The sequence below is a fragment of the Rattus norvegicus genome, chromosome 4, assembly GCF_021556685.1.
Source record: "Rattus norvegicus strain SHRSP/BbbUtx chromosome 4, alternate assembly SHRSP_T2T, whole genome shotgun sequence".
NCBI classification, from domain to species: Eukaryota; Metazoa; Chordata; class Mammalia; order Rodentia; family Muridae; genus Rattus; species Rattus norvegicus.
The window spans coordinates 13890775-13905210 of NC_141537.1; the positions used below are offsets into that span (position 1 = coordinate 13890775).

The 14436-nt window shown below is 43.2% G+C and overlaps 1 protein-coding gene across 7 annotated transcripts in view; it reads left to right on the forward strand.

The window, feature by feature from the left end:
* Reln (reelin) overlaps window positions 1-14436 on the forward strand; it is a 420816-nt gene that overhangs the window by 278439 nt on the left and 127941 nt on the right. For all 7 annotated transcript variants that reach the window (XM_087655993.1, XM_087655991.1, XM_087655994.1 and 4 more), the window contains 3 exon segments: window positions 2669-2902; window positions 3556-3717; window positions 8255-8491. In XM_087655993.1, the coding sequence (XP_087512119.1) occupies window positions 2669-2902; window positions 3556-3717; window positions 8255-8491 (633 nt within the window).

Below are 14436 nucleotides of genomic sequence, written 5' to 3' on the forward strand. Positions count from 1 at the left end.
TAGGTGCTGAGGACTAAACTCAGTTCTCATGCTTGCACAGCAGACATCTGACCCAGTGAGCCATCTCTCCTAACTCAGTTTAAGTTAACACCTGCCCCCGAGTACTTCACTCTAACCGCTATCTCTCTATTATCTATAGCAAGGCCATCTACTTTTTAAATGCATTTTGAGTAAAATTAACACAAGGGAAATTCGAATCGCAAGTCTATGCTTTTAGAAACTATTTTAAAATAAAAAATTTTTTCAGGAACAAACGTTGCCTTCTCCTTCTGAAGTTTTACTGACTAGTTTGACAGTTGGGAGTTTTCTTTTCTCCATATTCTGGCGATATTTGATAGGACATTGATTGTCTTTGCCCTTTGTGGAAAGACTGAGCATTCCCTTCTGTCCCATTCTTCTGGGAGTATGCAGTGTATTGAGTTAGAACACAATTATACAAAAAAGAAACTTCTATTCAATACTTCTTCCCCTTTGTCAGCCAATCTGAAACCTGGTGCCACCCCTCCCCTCTGTCATTATTGCTTTTGTTTTCTTCCAGGACCCCACTCCTTCCTGCCCTATCACACTTTCTGGCCTGTGTGCATCCTGGGGCTGAATTTATAAACTGACAGTTCGCTTAGCTGGTGACCCTAACCGCATTGAGGAGAATGTGAGGGATATTTCAGGAGTGTTACCCATGTGTCTGAACAGTGGGAGACTTTTTCCTGACAACAGACTGAATAAATGACTACATTGGGAGGTTGTGAATGAACCAGAGGTTATTAGGAGCTCTTAAAGTCACCAGTGCGGCCGCTGAAAAGCAAGCGCTGCAAAGAATCTGTTGTTTTGCCTTTAAACACAAGTGGTGTCCTGACTGGGATTCTATCCGAATCACAGGATCTTTATTAAGTATATTTCAGAACCATTTAGAGGGAAGAGACTCCAGGGTGGTCTGTATCTAAATGGACACCTCTCGCTCCCAGTCTGGTTCTAAGAGGACAGCATGTAAGATTCACAAAAGTGCACCTACCCCGAGATGCCCTACTGTGCCACTCTTATGGGGAAGGACATTCCAATGGCTTGCCATGTAAATTACACTTCAGCTCCCCACGGGTCAGGTTCAGCGGATGCGTCCTTGCTTGTGTGGAAACTTCTCGGTGACTCAGAGGATGACCGTGTCTATGAAGTAGCCTGTAAGGAGGCTGGGGCTCATGAACATGGTCAGGAGATAGTCATTTTCTCTCCAGCTTTCCCAGAAGCTGTTTGCACTGCCAAGACAGCCCTCGAACTTCACACTGTATTAGTTCTTGGCATTTTAGGGCCAACTTCCTTGTTAACCTGACAAAAATGGTGTACTGCAATGCTGGAAAATACAATGTACATCAACTTCGACTTATTTCCACTTGATATCACATTCCATAGATCCTGGAGAAGGCCGCAGTGGGCCTTGGTTTCAGAAACACTGCCCGAGAGCATCCTCTGAGCTGGACCATAACACCCACCCACTGGTACACTGCTGTGTGGAAGGGTTATTTCAGACTTCAGGAAGTTTAAAAAGGCATCAGTAAAAAATGTCCCTGCACCAAAGACACTGATTCCCCTTTCACAGTCCGAAACCATACTAAAGAAACTCAAGCTAACTAAACTATACATTTCTGATATTCAATCATTAATTCAGCGATGATGAAGTCTACACATTGCTAAAAGATGGAGCGAGTTGAGCAGATGATGTAACGTGAGATACTCTCACTGAGCAGTCAGCTCCCGGGGAGACTAAGTTTCTTTTTCCTGAACCATTACTAAGTTGGGAGCCATTGAAAAGCAGCACAGTTCTGCTAAGGACTTGTGTCTAGGTCAGAGGTGTTCACTTTCCTTTGAAATGGCCTCAAAATATGTAAGAAAATTCCTTTCGTAATCTCGCATTTACCTTTGTTCTCAGAAGAAACTTACTCTAGATATTTTATTAGAAGCGTTTCATGAGGCAGAGGCAGGCTCATCTCTGAGAGTTCGGGGCCAGCCTGGTCTGCAGAGCGAGTTCCAGGGCAGCCAAAGCTGCACAGAAAAACCCTGTCTCCAGGGGGAAAAAATGTTTCATGTTTTGTGAAGTTTATGAGCATCGTAAATAAAGTCATATGTGCTTACAAGGGTTTTAAGTTGTCAGCGTGTGCAGATTTTGGCGCATTTTAGATAAGCGCTAATATCAGTCAAAGGTAATGCTGAGATGTTTTCATCACAGCTTTTTACAGTAGGGCTCTGCAGGACTGATATTCCTCTAGAATATTTACAGTCAATTGGCCCTTATCAAATTTTCAGATCAGTACTCCCCAAAAACTAATGAGACTTGTTTACCACTCACTCAATCCCTCCCTGGTCTATGGACACCCACTCCATCCCCATCCACACCACCCACTCACCTCACCCACTCCTCCCAACCCACCCAACCCATTTATCCCTCCCCACTTCCCATTCCTCCACCCCTCTACCCACCCACCTTACCCTCCACCCCACCCCACCCACCCCATTCTTCACACACACACACACACACACACACACACACACACACACTCACTCACTCACACACACACACGTAAGCTCAGGAATGTCCAAAGGATGGACCATCAAGTTCAGCAGGCTCTGAAGGACCTACAGTTTAAGACTCACTCCCGGTACCTTTCTACCTTTCTTCCAGGTGCGACCCCGGATTTTCTGGCCCCGCTTGTGAGATGGCGTCTCAGACCTTCCCAATGTTTATTTCAGAAAGCTTTGGCAGTTCCAGACTTTCCTCCTACCATAACTTTTACTCTATCCGTGGTGCTGAAGTCAGCTTTGGCTGTGGTGTCTTAGCCAGTGGTAAGGCTCTGGTTTTCAACAAAGATGGGCGACGGCAGCTGATCACCTCCTTTCTGGATAGCTCGCAGTCCAGGTGAGTGCCGGTGGGCTGGGACGTACACAGAACGCACGGGATCCAGTTTAGATCCATTTTCAATTTGTCGTCTTTCTCCTTTACTAGACGAATATATCTTCTAGTCTTTTAGTAAGCTGGAAGGATGCCTAGTTTGCTTATAATTATTTTTCCCTGGTTTTTAATAAACTAGAAGACTTACCAGTGACTTTGAGCTACTAACAACTGACATTATTTTTTAAATATGAGATGCTCGCATCAAAACTGTGTTCCTAAGCCAAAACCTGGTTAATTATTCATGTCGTTTATTTATTTGACAGCTTGCAGGGGCTGATTAGATTTACTCGATGTCATCCCTTCCCCCAGTGCCTGATAAATAATGCAGTAAAGGAAAGATTGGCATTTTAAGTATGTGTACACAAGTACACAGTATACAAGTGGTTATGAATGTAGTTATTCTTTATGGATACATCTGTACCTATAAAATATATACACATCTTCTGCACTTACTTATACATCTCACAGTACAATTACACATATTTTATGAAGCAGTGATGAACCCCTATACCTGTTGAGATGTTCATTTCAGTGCTCTTGAAATTCTTGGAAAACAAAAACTTAGTCTGTCGAAAGAATACTAACGTGCTTACTAATCATGAATTACTCGTGTCTAGGTTTCTGCAGTTCACCCTGAGGCTGGGGAGCAAGTCTGTTCTGAGCACGTGCAGGGCCCCTGACCAGCCAGGGGAGGGAGTTTTGCTGCATTATTCATATGACAATGGGATAACATGGAAACTCTTGGAGCACTATTCATATCTCAACTACCACGAGCCCAGGTACGTCAGAGCGCATCGGCAAAAGTGGATACCGTAATAGTTCCTTCCTGGGGTAAACCATGATTCAATTTTACAGTATCGTGGAAGGCCACATTATATAAGACTCTGCATGTTCTTCTACTGTAATGAACAACTGGTAAGGGATATATTTTCAATCTGTGTGTCCTACTGACTTCGGTACTTCAAAGAAATATGTTCCTATACATTGAAGTGTGTATTGGAGAGAAAGAACGCCTATACTGTTATTCTTAGTCATAGAGCATTTTGTAATAATAAATTAAATATAAACATTATAATAATTCATTAATCTGGTAACCATGATTTGAGTTTTCACACAGTAAAACTAATTAGTAAATACAAATTAATTTTCTCACATGTATTGAGTCCCCGACAATGGCATATATGAAAATATAAGTAAAATCCTTTTCTCTAGCCGCTTCTGTTTCTCTCTGCTTGTGTATTTCATGATACATGTCACCTGATGGGACTATCCTTCAGTGGTGACAGAATGTTTCCCACCAATGTTTCAGTGACATGCTGCCCTGCTATAATGTGCATGGGTCTTCTCAGCAAAGTCCCCTAGAAAGAAGAAAGGGGGGGGAGGAAGGGAAACCTCACAGTTAAGATATCGAGTTAAACACCATGAGAGGCAAACACTGTACCACATTTACAGTCATGTACAAACGCATACTACTTCCCTTCTGCGAAGTACCCTTTTCTCCTGGGATGGGTAGGGAGTTGATCCTCAAGGTTTTCCCTGGCACCTTGGGAGTAGACAAGGTTTAAAAGAGAAAAGAGGGTTGATAATGCATGCTATGTATTTTACAGTCTTGTTATGGACACTCCCACTTTAATCATTGATTATAAGATAATAACTTTGTGCATAAAATGAACTAGAGTGTACCAGAGCCAACCACCCACTATTATGAACCAAATTACACACTAAAACAAATTTTAAACGTCCCAACTTCGGTGTGTACTTTTGTTGGACTTGTAAAAATGTAAAACTAAATTCTCTGTCACTCAGAGATACACAAGTCCCATAGAAATGTTCCAGGGACTCTTCAGAGTTAATATGAATCAGTAAACTGAATAAAAAGCAACAGGATGAGATCCTGAAGAAAATATTACCATCCCAAGTGAACTCGGCCCAACGCCCAACGTTTTCCTGACAAAGATGGACAGCTGCAAAGTTCAGCAATCAATCTGTATAATTAAATATAATTCATCTTTGTTGATATGAAAAATAAAGACATATTTAACATGCGACTGCAAAGGTGTGTTTAACCGTGCCCACCATTTGACAGTCACATTCTTCTTCTAAACAGAATTGAGGCAGCCTTTCGGTATTGGGAATGTGTTTCGTTTAAAAGATTAAGATCAGACTGGAGGATTTTTTAAGAAGAATGTGGTAGTGGTCCCCAAACCTCATTTTCTGCCCTTGCATATCTGACTGTAAGACTCTTCCTCCCTCCCTCTCTCCCTCACAAATATTAATAAAAGCTGACATGGCAGAAATAGAATTTGATATATTCCAGGTGCTAAATTATATTCTTCATAATAAATAATACAAACTATGGAAATTTTTCATAGAGTTAAATATATCTTGATGCCTTCAGCCATGTGCTCTGTTTTCTTCAGTATAAATTGCTTCCTGTAATTGCTCTGAATCCGGTATTATCTCTTGATGTTGTCGTTTTCAGAAATGAAGCATGAGCCGTATGTTGGTCTTCTAGCTGGCCACCACGATCGCTAAAGGACAGTTTCAGATAATTTGTTTGTGATTCATTCAAAAATAAAAGAACTGTCTGCTTATGCCTCAAGTCTGAAATCTTATAATTATGCCTAATCTGAACGAGTGTCTTGTGAACTAATTGGTACTTTCATTAGTATAAAATACCATAGTTTTGTTAGAGCTTAAATTTATTTCATCCTTTTTCTTACTGATATTTTTACAGTTTAAAATTATTTAAAAATCAAGTTGTGGTCAATTTTATGCCTTGACTATTTATTATGTTTGATTCCTTTATTTTGAATAACCCAATTCTGAGATACACACACACACACACACACACACACACACACACACATACACACACCACACAGACACCACAGATACCACACAGACACCACAGACACACACATACACACACACACACAACAGGTAAACACATACACAGGCCAAAAAGAAAAAGCAGATGTAGCAGCTACCCACAGAGGAAAGACTGAACCAAAAGGTTACCCTGAATCTTTGTATTTTCACAGAGCAACATTCTAATCAAGGTCCCCTAGCTATTCCAGCCAGCCACTCTGATATAGGATATCATTAAGAACCCCCGCCCTGTTGGCAGATGTGTGGAAGAGAAGACCAAGAACAAGAAGCAGTGTGTTTAGATCTAAATCCCACCAAAGTCACTTAGCTTCTGCTAATCACAAGGGACCCTTGGCCTCCCTCTGCCTCTGTGTCCACACCTCAACCCCACAGGGGACCCTTGACCTCCCTCTGCCTCTGTGTCCACACCTCAACCCCACAGGGGACCCTTGGCCTCCCTCTGCCTCTGTGTCCACACCTCAACCCCACAGGGGACCCTTGGCCTCCCTCTGCCTCTGTGTCCACACCTCAACCCCACAGGGGACCCTTGGCCTCCCTCTGCCTCTGTGTCCACACCTCAACCCCACAGGGGACCCTTGGCCTCCCTCTGCCTCTGTGTCCACACCTCTTTTGGCCTCCACTGCAGACCCTTCCCATCAGGGTGTTTTCACTGTGTACCAACCACAGCTGTGCATTCTGACATGCGGATGAAAGGCAGAGGAAAAGGATGTGGTCCTTGCATGGGATGTTTTTATCCTCAATTCTCAGGTGAAGGGGCTGAGATGCATAAGGAACCTAAACCAGCCTCCCTTTGGCTACAAAGTCATCAATTTCAGCAATGGGGACCCTGACCCAAGGGCCTAACTACAGACCGAGAGTAGTAACTCCTCTTTAGTAAAACACTGATCTCTTTAATTTCTGTCACATGCGTGTTGCTCTCCTTTACCTATTTTTAAACACACATATTTTTGGTCATCAGAGAGATTATTAACTGAATTTTTTAAAATTATTAAAATAGAAGAAAATTATAATTTTCTAATAATATGATAATCAAATTAAATTATCAAGAGATAATTTAGTAGTTGCATCATTGAACCAGTTAGGATGTAGTTCAGTCCTCCTCACCATGCACGCTCTGAGTAAACACTCGTGGCCATCCAGTAAGTATGAAGAAGATTGGAAGTAAAAACTATCAAAAAACGAGTAATTTAACTATTACCCTCATTAACTACCACCTGACGAATTCTATCAACAAGAAGTTGGTCGGATTATGGGAACTACTTTAAAACCACGAATGTACGTGGGTCTTTGGTTTTCCTAGTTTAACTAAAGGCCTTTCTGGCTTAAGTTTTTGAAATTAATATTTTTTAAATTTAAATTACTGTGTTTCTGCATTGGTTTCCCACTCTTCTGTGGGATGCGTTCTCTCTGGATTTAGAAAGTTCCAACTAGCTAGCTGTTCGTGCCATCAATGGCAGGCCTCACATTTATCCTTCTGCCCGTATATTCCTGAGCAAGCCGTGAAGGGAAATATATATCAGTTTTTGTTAGATTAATCACATTTCCAAGCTATAGTTTTAATTTACACACACACGCACACACACACACACACACACACACACACACACACGCACACACACACGAAGCAATCTCTCAGGAAAGCCAGCCTCAGACACTGACATGTTAGGCACTTTAAGTTGCCCATATAGACACGTAGCCTAGAAATGAGTGAAGTTTTCCCTTCTCTTCACTAGCTGAGGAGAGGCCCTCCACACACCTCTCCCAGGGCTTAACTGAGCCCTGACGGAGACAAACGTCCCTTTTGCTGCCCGTTTCACATCTCACCTCGAGCGTGGACATGAGCAGTGTGGGGCTGTGATTGATGGCGCTTTCAGACCGGTGCCATTGCAGAGGCAATTAGAATGCAGTTCCTGCTGGTGTGTCCAATAATTGCTCCTTGGAATTAGGAATTATTCTTAATTTTCTTCACCATTTGTCAGATACAGGTTTGCTGTCATGCCGTTGGGACACGGCTACCACCATGCTAAACTCAGGGGACCATGGGAGCACCATGCCCCCGTTGCACCATAGCTCTGTGACAAGCCACCCGGGCTCGCCACTTTACCACTTTGATGAGTATCCTGTGTTTGAGCGCCCATGAATGAAAACACAGTCACGCTTTTTGATATGGGTAGAGGACATTGTTGGATGTACAGCAAGCCAGTCATCTCAGGGGGCTGTATATACTAGAACCATGTTTAGCGCCGTACTTAAGGGGAGGGGGGGGGAACTATCCTGACTAATTGTTTGGTATATCTGTTCCTGGAGATTAGAGTTTTCAATAATTCAATGTATTCAACCACTTGCCTGGAAGTGAGGTTTGTGGTATAAATATTCATAATTTAAAAGAGCAAAGTGTCTGGATTTCGACTTCTTCCCTCTCAGGATCATCTCCGTAGAGCTACCAGATGACGCGAAGCAGTTTGGAATCCAGTTCAGATGGTGGCAGCCGTACCATTCTTCCCAGGGAGAAGATGTGTGGGCCATTGACGAGATCCTCATGACATCGGTCCTGTTCAACAGCATCAGCCTCGACTTCACCAATCTTGTGGAAGTCACTCAGTCCCTGGGGTTCTACCTCGGCAACATCCAGCCATACTGCGGCCATGACTGGACACTTTGGTAAGGCTCCTGTTACAATCTACATTAGTAAACAGAGCGTGAGCGTGAACTCGTAATTCATTCTGCACTAGGTCTGTGGTCGAAAAAGATTGACCGGGCGTGGCACATCAGAGGCTTGGTGTTATGTTTATGTCATCAGAATGAGGGCAAAAGAAACCAAGATAGATATGAAAATTTCATGGCAATTAATTTAAATTTTTAGTCTTCAAAAATTTTATGTAGAGACCTTCCTCAAAAACTACTAATAATTAAAGCTGTCACTTTATTATCCTTTCATGGAGGGCTGAGATGATCATGCTTTGGTGTGAAATTACATTACGGATTGGCTTATTAAAATTTCTCACAAGGAGTTCTCTTTATGCTGTCATATGCGAAGTTCAAGAAGTTTGTCATCCCTGATTCATTAACTTAGTTGTTACTTTTAATGCATTTTCTCAAACAATATCAGCTCTAGTTAGCGGTGCTGGTGGAGTTTCAAGACTAGGGAATAGCCTAATTAAGAGAGTCATCGCTTTTAGACTCTCCTTCCAGTGGTAACGTACAGATGTAATTATGCAACAAACGATAAGTAAATTAAAAAAGTATAATTAGTACTTCACGAACAGCACTAAAGAGGATAGATAGAGTGGTGACTGACAGGCTGCCCACCTGACGAGAAATTGTCCCTGGTCCTCAGAGCAGCCTACCTTAGAGCCCGTCAGTGTAGCATATGACTGAAATCCCAGCACGTGAGAGGTGAGAACGTAAAGATCAAGTTCAAGATCATTCTTGGCTATACAGGGAGTTTCTGTCCAGCCTGGGCTACTTACATAAGATGGGGGTTCAAAGACAGAAATTTACCTTTGGGAGCCCGAGAAGGTGGACGTGGTGTCGCTCTGAAAAGTGGAAAACAAGGAAATCCCAGCCATGTGGAAATTCCCAGGAAGAGAAACCAGCTCCGAGAGATTCTGTGGTGAAGGATAGCAAGACAAGAATGGCCTTAACATGCTCAAGCATCAGGAGGGAGGGGCGTGGTGGGAGATCCCAGGCGTTGAGAAAGTAAGAACATGTCAGGAAAGAAAACCAAGCAACATTCAGAGACCGTATAAGGTTACAGGCCCGAGAGAGCCCCAGATTCAAACTTAGGTCTAAATAATCCTACAGGCTTCACCACTGCGTCCGCTGCCCCTCCAGGTTCCCTTTTCACCATAAGCCTGACTGAGGAGTAATTTCCCAAGAGACTTTTACCTTCTATCAAGTCATGATCAGACCAATTTAATTTCCTGCAGATGAGTCATGCCGAAAGCTAATCGTTGCCATTGCCTCCAGAGAGTGTATCATAAATGACCCGTCAGTGGCCTTATCATAATTAGAGGTAAATTTTACACACCATTGCACAGCAAATTACCTTGGATGGGAACTGTGCATGTGCAGTCACATCCCATGCACAGCGGGATAAAAGCATAGCACGGGAACGGCAGGGAACGGAATGGAAGGATGGCTGGTCACTTTTGCTGCGACTGTGTTGGACTAGACACAGAGATGTTTCCACTGGACTGACCACTGGAAATTCTACTGCATCCCCTAAGCCTATAGCTCAATAAATAAATAAATAAACTAAAATAAAAGATGGGAAGTGGACAGGAAAATGGGAAGATACAGACGAAAATGAGAAGTATTAGAACTTTGTGCTTCTGAGGTTTTCGAGTGGCCGGAAATAGCAGTTATTCAGATCGCTCATAGACCATGAACCATGTCTCGCAAGGCTGTGTGGTAAATCTTTTTCAGCACTTCACTGAAACAAAGAGTCTGATCGTGAATGCAAGCCCTACTGCATGTTTACTTTCATAAATGGTTAACATCTGCTCCGATAAACCCCCAAAGTTGCTGAGCGTTTTAACTTTAACGCTCAAGTTGAATGCAAGATAACAGCGCTTTAATTTTTGTGCTTTGATTAAATCCTGCAGACAGTGTCCTTTCACACAAGTCTGATGAATATTCTTAACCCACTACTGCTTTAATTTGTGGAGATCCCTTTACTTTATGAATTTATGATTGCAACTGTAAGTCTAGAAAACCATTAGAAAATATAAATAGTCCTGAGATCCCCGTGGGCACCTCAAGCAGCCCTGTGGGAGTTTTATTAACAGCCGAATGCGGGCACTCAGAGTTGACTTTCTGGTCTTCTCTCAAACAAACAGGAGCTGTCTTAGTCACAAAACATCCGAGGAGATGTTGTGGCAGTGATAATGAGACTAGAGAAACATGGTAACCATTTTTAAAGGGACATGAAAAATGCTTACTGCTCATTAAATTGAAGCCGCATGGAAAGTCTCAAACGGCTAAAGTCTCAAGCTAAAGTCTCAAACGGCTCCCGTCTTCTTAGTCAGCAGCTCAGAATGAAACTCTTTAATGACTCTGTTTCTCTGCTGCTGCTGAGGAATACATTGTCTAAAATTGGATGCAAACTTGTTTGGCAGTGTTGTTCAGAAACACTTGTTACAATATGGAAATTGGAGAGAAGATATTGGCAAACTCTGTATTAGTATCTCTCCCAGTCCTCCACAGGAGCAATTGCTTTTTGTTTCTGTTTTTTTTCCACGTAGCATCCTCTGAGCATATTATCTTATTAAGTAAAAAAGGCTTTAAATGTATTGGAAAGCATGGCCTCTACCCTGTGCTGACCTTACTTCTCTCCAGGGAAATGTAGACATGGTCCGCACTGAGAGACTGGTGTTAAATTAATGACGCTCGCCTCTCCCCAGCTGGGTGTTCATTTGGTTCTCATTTGAGACTCGTGACTTTCCATGAGCCTGGATTGTTGTGACCCAGCCTGTTCTCCAGGGAAAGCCTGGACAATTGCTTTTTCATTAGAATGACAGTTAATATGCTGTGAGTCACTTAGAGTATGCCATTCGAAAGCACTTTTCAGTGGGGAAAGAAATTGCTTCTAATTCTTGGCAGTGCCTTCCCTCTTTTCACTGTATCACAACCTTTATCCGCTTGAGTTTTTTTTAAATAGTTTTGAAACCTCTTAGACATATCTCTTGTTTGTGTGTTTTTTAATTGAAATAGACTCACATCCTTTCCTCCCTTCCCTCTCTTCCTTCCACCCTCTCCCAGCTACCTTCTCTCAAACCCTTCTTATGACCCCCTTCAAGTTGAAGGCTCCTTTCTTTGATTATTATTCTTACATGTGTACATGTATGGATGTATATGTACAAACGTGCGAATACAAACTGCTGAGTCCATTTTTGTTGTCTGTGCATATGTGGTTCAAGACTCATCACTCTGCACTGGGAAACCAATAAAGGACTCCTTCCTAGGAAAGGGTGATTCTTTTTGTTCTGTTTTTTTACTTAGTCACTTTATATCCCACTCACTGCCCCTCTCCCAGTCACCCCCTCCCATAGTCCTTCCCCTGTCTCCCCTCCCCTTCTCCTCTGAGTGGGCAGGTTCCCCACTGTGTATCTCTTCCCACCCTGGCTCTTTAAGTTTCTGAGAGACTATGTCCTTCCTCTGCCACTGAGGCGAGACAAGGCAGCCCAGCTAGAAGAACAAACACATCCCACATACAGGAAACAGCTTTTGGGATAGCCCCCACTCCAGTTATTCAGGACTCACATGAAGGCCAAGCTGCACGTCTGCTACATACGAGTGGGGAGGCCCAGGTCCAGCCCATGTATGGTCTTTGGTTGATGGTTCAGACTCTGAGAACCCCAAGGGTCCAGGTTAGTTGACTCTTCTTGTGGAGTTCACATCCCCTTCAGGACCCAAAATTCTTCCTCCTCTTCTTCCATAGAGTCCCCATGCTCCTTCCACTGTTTGCCTGTGGGTGTGTGTATGAGTCAGCTGCTGGGTGGAGCCTCTCAGAGGGCAACATGCTCCTGTCTGCATGAAGTGTTTTTGTTTAGCAAGACCCAGTGAAAACTTCTCCCATCCACATCACCATTGCCATTAATAGCGCTGTTCTCTGGTCCTGTTTATGTAGATTTTTCGGGAAGAGGCTATTTCACAGCAGACTTCCTGCTATTCTAGCCCTTAAAATCATTTGTCCCCATCCCGGTCATGTTCCCTGAGCCAAACATGCAGGAGCTGTGGTGTGTGTGTGTGTGTGTGTGTGTGTGTGTGTGTGTGTGTGTGTGTGTGTGTGTTGGAGGTGGGCTCCTCACAGTCTTTTGATCTAGGCATCGTGTATAGTTGTGGTTTTCTGTGATGGTCCCCATTTATTATAGAGGACTCTTTAATAAAGGGTATTTGTGAAACTTAGCTAAATGTCTAAGAGTAAGATTCGGATTTGAGTATAGTAAGGCATTCCACTATTTGGTCTAGCAAAGTGGTGGAGCTAGAATCTTTCATAAGGTCCATGACTCGCCCCCAAAAAGCTGGTTTCTGGTACCAGGCATGCCGTCCCTCCTGTTGAGTAGGTCATAAGTCCGGTTGTGTGGCTGTTGACCACCCCTGACATACGAGTGCCACTTACTGCACTTCCATGCATATCTCGCTATGCTGGTGATATTTGTGGGTCATAGGCATTGCCTCTGCCCTTTCGCAGCTCGCATAGTATTTTCTGGAACCATGGAAGTTAGACCATAAGAAAGGCTTTCCAGTCAAGTCCAGCTTAAATTGTTTGAGTCCTGTGTCATGAGCGCATGTTGCCTTTAGCAGTAGGGGTATACCCTTAACTGCTAAGAAACATCAAGACCTACATAGATAATCTAGATCACTTAAGGAGTGTCACCAACTACGCTCACCAACCATTCGAAGGGAGGCAGTTATGTAAAACTGTAGTTTTTGTTAGACTTCGGATCTTATGGGGAGCAACACATACACACACACACACACACACACACACACACACACACACAACATGGTGTATAATTTTAGATTAAATATAAAATTAATATGACTTTATCAAATGACCTTGATGGCATTTGTCCCTCTCAGTCTATACTGACCTCCCTCCCCACTTCCCAGTTGGAGTTCCCTTCCTGTTATCCCATTTCCCACTTTATATCATCTACACCCGAATCCCCCAACCCTAAAGCACCCACATCTATGGTCCATTTTTACTAGATTGCTTTTTGTGGTTACTGTGGTTACATCTGAGGATTTAGAGCTAGGAGCCACAGATGAGAGAGACCTTGTAGCAGTTGTCTTTCCAGGTCTGGGTTACCTCATTCAGTACACACAGCTTAGGGTCCCAGTAGAATTAGCTAGGTTTTAGCAAAGATTGGACCTGATTAACACAATTAGTGATAATATTGAATGATATTGGCCTCCCTCTGTCTTGTCTGAAGAGCTGGCTGGATAACACAGGCACGAAGCCATGCTCCCATGTAGCTTCGGGTTTTTACCCAGCACAGTGGTGGCCAAGGGCCTACTGTAGCATACCGAGTTCTTAACAACCGTGGTCTAATAGAAAGCAAGGCTTCGAAGTTGTTCACCCATTCAGATTCCGGCACTGCCACTTGGAAGTTTGGAAACTCAAAGCAGGGAGATTTTTAACCAAGGAGGAGTTTTGAGAAGTCCGTTTCCATTGAACATTTTTTAAGAAAGTTGCAGTGAAGCGACTTGTGAGAGTTAGGGTTTTATCATGGAACGGTGTAGAAGCAGGCATTTCCGACTTGTGTCCACCCACTCCCTTTGCCCTTCTTTCCACAACCTAATGGCCTCTCTAGTTCCCATTCTGACCCTAGTGACTGTCCTGTCAGCCAACCTCATTGCAGGGTGGTCCTTAGTGAGGACTTAGTTGTCAAGCAGAGTGAGATCGCCCATGTGCACAGTCTACTGGACTATCTAGAAGATGGCATGTTAATGGTCTCGTTTCGTTGTATCACCAAACGTAATCCCCACCCCAAGACAGCAACACCAGAAATTCAGAAAATATGTTCAGTTTTTCTGAACCTCAGCTTTCCAGCTCTGAAATGGGAGTGATAACATCTCCTCGCACAGAGATGTGAAGT